Here is a 6,989-nt window from a genome sequence, read left to right as displayed (position 1 = left end):
GTGACTAACACCGTTAAAAAGTATTTCATTAAGTTAAAATAATTAAGGAAAAGACTATAATACCCCTTTTAAACATCTAATGTCTCGATTTGCGTGTCGAAAATTATTCGGTTAAATTTTTGAGAGTCCTAGTCGTTAAGGATCCAAATTAACCTCGAAATTAGCAAACAAAAATAACGCAAATGTCTCATATGCGTGTCAAAAAATGTCTCGATTTGCGTGCCATTGCTTTTTGTGATAATAATTGTTCGGTTAAGGTTTTAGGAGTCATTTTGAACCTTTATGGATCTAAATCGAGCTCGAAATTGTCAAAAAATTAACAAAAATATCTCATTTTGCACGTCATGATATTTATTTTTTGTTTTGTCATGAGACGCAAAACGAGACATTTTCTTAAATTTTTTGACAATTTCGAGTTCGATTTAGGTTCTTAAAGGATTAAAATGACCCCTAAAACATTAACCAAACAATTACTATCACAAAAAAATAATAGCACGCAAATTGAGACATTTTTTAACACGCACAATTTTTTTTTGCTAATTTTGAGGTTTGGATCCTTTAGAGCAACTATAATGGTTGGCTAATTCATATAATAGCTTGTTATGCCAAATCATCTTTTTAAGCTACAACAATTCTAGCTATTTGTTGCTCCAATGGTTAAGCTAGTTATAAATTAATTTATTTTTAAATTAAAATATTTTTTATCTAATAAATATCTACCAAGCTAATTAGCTCTACAAAGCTAATTTGCTTGCCAAAGCTAATCAGCAAGATGTGCAACAATGGTATAGCTATTAGTTTAAGAGTTTTAATATTTGCAAGGTAGTCCCTTTTTTTAACCATTGGAGTTAAGGACTAACATGACTTCCAAAACTATGGAACAATTTTCGACACGCAAATCGAGACATTAGATATTTAAAAGGGGTATTATAGTCTTTTTCTGAATTATTTTAACTTAATGAAATACTTTTTAACGGTGTTAGTCACAGTTGGGAAAAAAACTAAACCATGGGTTTACCGATGGAAAGACAAAATTTTTGGAGTGTATCAATGGGAAAAGTCAAAACCACGGGTGTACCAATGGGAATTTCCCTTCATTTTAACAACTCAAAGTATAATTTATTTGTACATTGAAAATCGTGCAAAACATAACATAAACTACGAGTAGAAAATTTTTAAGGGAAAAAAATATAGGGACCATCAATCTAATTGGTTGAATAAAGAAGTAATACAGAGTAATAAATATAGTCAAGACTTTAACTATACTCAACACTTATGTAGAAACATGTCTACATTCAATTTTTATGTTTCTTACAAATGAGAAAGCAAAAAAAAACCACAAAAAAAATGTGGATTGACTATTACTTGTTTTTTAACCTTTGAGGTACATCTAATACTACTACTCTACTAATACATACTCTAGTACAACAACATCATCCATTCATTGCATGAAAAAATAAAAAAATTAAACGCCTTAAACGGTGAATTGAAAGGCAGCATGGCATAACCCCACACATTATTTAATTAACCCTTTATTATAAAATATTAAAAATTGTTTCAAAAAAAAAAAAAATAATAAAAAATAAAAATAAATAAATAGAAGTTGCAATTAAAAAATAATTAAATAAATTAGGAAATTTCCACCTTAACTTCATCTATATATATTGACTCAAATTAGACAATTTCCTTGTTCGATCAAATATTAATTCCTCTCTTTGAGAAGAAAATACTTTTCTTACCCTCCAAACAAACAAACCCTTGTCATTTTTTTTCCAACAAAAAAATAACATACCCATAATTCTGAAATTAGAAATTTCATCTTCTACTAACAAATTCACTAATGGGTGAGGTTAGTTTTCCTTATTTCTCTTCATTTCTTCATTAAAGTTTTAATCTTTCCATAATTTTATACCAATAATTTGAATTTTATATCAATAATTTGAATTTTGTTATATGGGCAGAAAAAAGATGGAGATCAGAAGAACAATGATGGACCCAAAAAGGGTGGCGGCGGTGGTGGTGACGGCGGTTCAACCACCGTTGTTTTGAAGTTTGATATGCATTGTGAAGGTTGTGCTAAGAAAGTCCGACGATCAATCAAGAATTTTAATGGTAAGATTTCAATGAGTTTTCTAAAAGTCCTTGAAAAATTGAAATTAATGAATATTTAATTTTACTTTTAATTTCACAATTTACACTTGTAATTAATTAATTAATTCAACCGGTTATTTCTTTCTTCTTCCTAATTTTCCGTTTCAGTTTTGGACATTTCCGAATTTTTATCATTTTATTTTAATTTTGAAATAAATAGAACCTTTAGTCCGTTACCAATACTAGTTTGTTATCAAATCCCGCCTACATCATTACATTCTGCCGGAGATTCTGTTTGCGCAGAATTGTAAATTGATTATAGCAGTACTTGTTTGGTATGGTGTAATCAGATCAAATCTCGTCTACATCATTACATTCAGGCTCTATCCACGCGCTGCAGCAGAATTGTAAATTTGTTTTACTAAAAGTTTGTTTGGTGTGTGAAATTGTAGGAGTAGAGAGTATAAAGACGGATTGTTCAGCAGGCAAACTAACGGTGGTTGGGAAAGTGGACCCAGTAAAGATTAAGGAAAGAGTGGAGGAGAAAACTAAGAAGAAGGTGGAATTGTTATCTTTTCAACCAAATAAACCGCCTAATAAGGAAGGCGGGGCTGGTGGTGAGAAAAAGTCTGATGGTGGCGGCGGCGGCGGTGAGAAAAAGTCAGAAGCAAAATCCGACGTTAAGAAGTCAGAGGATAAGAAGGAGAAAGAGAAGGAAAAGCCTAAAGAGGTATTTTATTTATTTGATTATTTCTCTTTGTTTTGAGAATTTGAGCTACTCTGTTTTTGACTTCTTCCTTTATTTTAATTAGTGGTTTTACATGGTTCACAAATTGGATCACATTAAAGGTTAATTGTCTGGCTTAAAAGATTGATAAAAGTTCATTTATTTTAAGGGAAATGATATGGAGTATATACAAAGCTGAAAGTGGATATAGTATACTCACTAACATTAATTACAACAATTCACGTTTTATTTTGACCTGTATTTATATATTTTTATCAATTTATGCAAGTTATTGGAGTAAATGGTTATATGTTGTACGAGTAACTTGTAACTACTATTACATGTCAAAAAGAAGGGTATATTTGGTATATTCTTATGTTTCATCTTTTGTGTTGTGAACTTTTGTATAAAATCTTGCTTGTTGCTTGTATTAAACATGTTAATATCGGGTCTACTTTATCCACAACAAAAGAACTTATCTAAGAACTCAAGTTTACTATGACTAGTTTTGTATAGCGTATGGTAATATCTTACCAAAAATTAGTTGAAGAGTTTTGCTTAATGTATAAGCATCAAATATACATTTTCTAATAGTGTTACAGTATATTGATTTGTGAATTTCTAACATTTAACATGCCATGTTTGGGGGAATCTCATGGTTGTTAAAATGTCAACCTATTATCTAATTGAAACTATGATAGGATAGAACCAGTGTGTGTGTGCTAGGAGCGTGCTCATGATCGACTAATAGCGTATATTCCGTGTGCTCGAAATTAAAAATACTAATATTTCGTAATTGATTTCATATTTTTGTTAGAGAGAATGTCACATTATGCCACCTATTATGTGAGACCTAGCAAATACTCTCCTATATTTGTATTTTAATTTAGTTGTCACATCACTAGTTTAAACTATTAATTACACCGTCAAATGTGACTTACAGATTCGAGTGAATAGAATATTTCGTTTTCTACCTTCGAAAATTCATAGCCTTCCATATAGACTATTTATTGTTTGATTATAACATTTTAACCGAAGGTCCAACTTGATTCATGCCGAAAGGATATTGTTGCACAAAGTAAAATCAATTAATTAATAGTTTGGTAGTTTTTTGTTTTTGTTTTCTTTCCTCCATTCTAATAAGGCCAATCCACTAATAATGATTATCAACGTAATCAGATTAATAATTTAAGTGTTTTTGTAATCAAGCACAGCTAACGTATTTGTCGCGTTATCATATTTCTTCTGGCTTAGGATCATGTGTGGACGAAAAGAAACGATTCGATTATGTTGATTACGTAATTACAATTGGTGGGATTAGTTTAGCTATAATTTGAATAATTAATCACGGAATATAATTATTTAAAAACCTTTCATGTTTCTAAATTAATTTTTAATTTCTATACAATACTTGTTAGTTCATCCGTGTAAGTATTGATAGTGATATATTTAATGAATTGGTATAGAGAAAAGTATAAATTATTAGTCTTAATCTGTATTTGATGCTGATTAACTTTAAATAAAATTTTATTAAAATTATTAATTATTGGAGAAATTAAGGTAGATGATGTATGTGTATAGTCATTAATAATTTTTTTTGTTGATTGACATTTACTAACTTTATATTAAAAATAATTGGTTTATGCAGCCTCAAGTCGCTACCGTATTATTGAAGACGAGGGTTCACTGTGAAGGATGTGCTCAGAAAATTAAGAAAATTGTCGCTAAGTGTGATGGTGAGTGATTTTGGTTTACAAACTTTAGCATGCTTTACTAGCCAATCACCATTTTTGTGCTAATTAAATTCACTAGAAACTTCATTATTTTCATATTTCATACGACTAATATGAGTACATATTTTTCAATTTTCATACTTTTCTTACGGTGACAGTGAGAAATATAATTTGGTACAAGTGTTACTGTGTTATGTAAAACTCGTGAATAGGTTTTCTAATATTTCTTTTTCTTACCTTTGAAAAATTAATTTGATGATATTGTGTTATTGTTGGACTTTTATATCCTTGTAATAATTAAAGACATTAGATTGAAAAAATCATTTTACTTTTTATAATTAGTATGTTTGGACGTTAATGATTAGTTGTTTTACTTTATAAATCTCTTTATTAATTTAACTTTTTCTCATCCTCACAACTACTCAATTTCAATATGATAATTTAAGAAATTTGATATAAATAGTTATTTTCAAATTTTGTACTATAATAATTTTTTTTTTTTTTTTTTTTTTTTTTTTTTTTTTTTTTTTTTTTTTGAGAACTTGTACTATAATAATTTAAGTGGACCATAAAACAAACTTTTAGAATAGTAGAATTTGGAAGTGTTATTATGAGGTACACGGTGTCACTATTCAAGCATTTGTGCATAGAAAAAAAATTTGATTCTTCCTCTCAATTGTAAGAGTGTCTAATTGACGCGTCTAACAAGTAAAGACGAAGGCACCTAACTTAACTTTTTAATAAGGAACTTTCTTGTACAATTGAGAGAATTTAAACCTAATTTTCGTAGTCGAACTTATTAAAATTCAAATTGAAACAAAAGATAGCAAAGGAACTTTTTCTTTTTGGTAAATTATTAATGATATTTGTTTTGATTTGGTAGGTGTACAAGATGTTAATGTGGACTTACAAAAGGATACAATCACGGTCAAGGGGTCAATGAACATGAAAGAGATGCTACCTTACTTGAATGTAAAGCTAAAGAGAAATGTAGAGCTTGCTGCTCCGGCAAAGAAGGATGAAGGAGGCGGTGGTGACAAGAAAGGCAAGGAAGGTGGCGGCGGAGATAAAGAAAAACCTAAAGAAGGTGGTGGTGGAGCATCTGATAAGCCGAAAGAAGGTGGTGAAAAGGCTAAAGGAGGCGGTGAGAACAAGGAAGGCGGTGGTGGAGGAGGAAAGAAAGACGCGGGAGAAGGAAAGGCAGAAAATGTGACTAAAATTGAGGTTAACAAAATGGAGTATAATCCTTATGCTTATGGGTTTGGTGCTCATGCATACACTTATGACCCAAGGCAGCATGGGGAAAGCAGCAGCTATAGTCACCAAGTTACAGATTATTGGCACGAACCCGAGTACTCTCAGCCACCTCAGATGTTCAGTGATGAGAATCCGAACGCCTGTTCTATTATGTGATCGGGTTAGGATATGGATTGTTTTGGTTTAGTCTAATTCTACCACTTATTAAACTTGTATATACTTATTTAGTGAGGCAAATCTTAATGGAGGATGATAATATATCTAACAAGAGCTGAGTTAGCTAGCCTGGCCTTTTCTGCTCTTTTTCTCTTGGAAAATTATGTATTAGCAATAGCATGGGAGTGGAAAGGAGATTACTTTAATACTTAATATGTAAAATTTTTGTGTTGGTAAGAATGGAAAAGAGGTGGTAAAATGACTGAAGATTTATAGAAAATTAGAAATGTTTTTGCTTTTGTACATATTAATGTGATGATCAATAATAACACTTTGATACTTGGTTTTATGATCACACTTTGATACTTGGTTTTATGATCATATTGCCTTGTTTGCTAATTAGATGTTTATATTTGTTGGTTTATGTTTTGGCCTACTTGATTGTGTTGGATGTTTGAATAAATATGTTTACTAAAATTATCAGATTATATAATTTATTGTAGTTGTTTTGTTATTTGGACATTTGAAATGATACATAACAATGCAAAACTTAATATTTGATAACTAATATTTGGATTGATATTCAGAATACAATTTGAAATAGCTCCAATTTAAGCTTTTTACAAATTAACGAATTCAACTTTAATCAACCAAATTAAGGAATCAACATAGCCAACCCTCTAAATTCTTGAATAAAAATCAACTCATTTTGGTCAAAATTCTCATTTATATCTATATCTATATCTATACTTAGTATTTAAAAACACAAACCACAAATTATTCATATGACACATGACCTCACAAGTCACTCGATACCCCCATATGCCACTTATCACCTCCTTTAATATTTTTGTTTAAGTCTTAATGCATTGTACAACTTGTAAATTCAAGTAAGAAAATGAAGTGTTTCATTTCCACCATAATAAAATAGAGTTCAATTAATTAGTACATATTACATATTCATATGAATTATAATAAAAATTGTCTTTTAATCTCATAGACTTTAAATATAATTTAAACTAATA

At 29.9% G+C, this 6,989-nt stretch overlaps 1 protein-coding gene across 2 annotated transcripts; it reads left to right on the top strand.

Moving 5' to 3' along the window:
- The first annotated feature begins 1,695 nt into the window (after positions 1 to 1,695).
- LOC110713511 (heavy metal-associated isoprenylated plant protein 5-like) lies at positions 1,696 to 6,319 on the top strand. 2 transcript variants are annotated; one of them, XM_021891957.1, is made up of 5 exons: positions 1,696 to 1,844; positions 1,962 to 2,112; positions 2,544 to 2,821; positions 4,467 to 4,554; positions 5,435 to 6,319. In XM_021891957.1, exons 2-5 carry the CDS (start codon positions 2,058 to 2,060, stop codon positions 5,962 to 5,964), a joined length of 951 nt encoding a protein of 316 aa, XP_021747649.1. In that variant the 5' UTR covers positions 1,696 to 1,844; positions 1,962 to 2,057; the 3' UTR covers positions 5,965 to 6,319. The 2 variants fall into 2 exon arrangements, with proteins under 2 accessions (XP_021747649.1, XP_021747648.1); XM_021891956.1 differs by having other exon boundaries at positions 1,696 to 1,849.
- The last annotated feature ends 670 nt before the right edge of the window (positions 6,320 to 6,989 follow it).

This window comes from Chenopodium quinoa, unplaced genomic scaffold (genome assembly GCF_001683475.1).
Source record: "Chenopodium quinoa cultivar QQ74 unplaced genomic scaffold, ASM168347v1, whole genome shotgun sequence".
NCBI lineage: Eukaryota > Viridiplantae > Streptophyta > Magnoliopsida > Caryophyllales > Amaranthaceae > Chenopodium > Chenopodium quinoa.
Note: the sequence above shows the minus strand (reverse complement) of the source record. Positions and strands in the feature narration are given on the sequence as shown.

Coding starts and splice junctions, on each gene's coding strand:
- LOC110713511 (XM_021891956.1), top strand. Junction 2,822..4,466: donor AGAAGGAAAAGCCTAAAGAG/GTATTTTATTTA, acceptor TGGTTTATGCAG/CCTCAAGTCGCTACCGTATT. Junction 4,555..5,434: donor AATTGTCGCTAAGTGTGATG/GTGAGTGATTTT, acceptor TTGATTTGGTAG/GTGTACAAGATGTTAATGTG.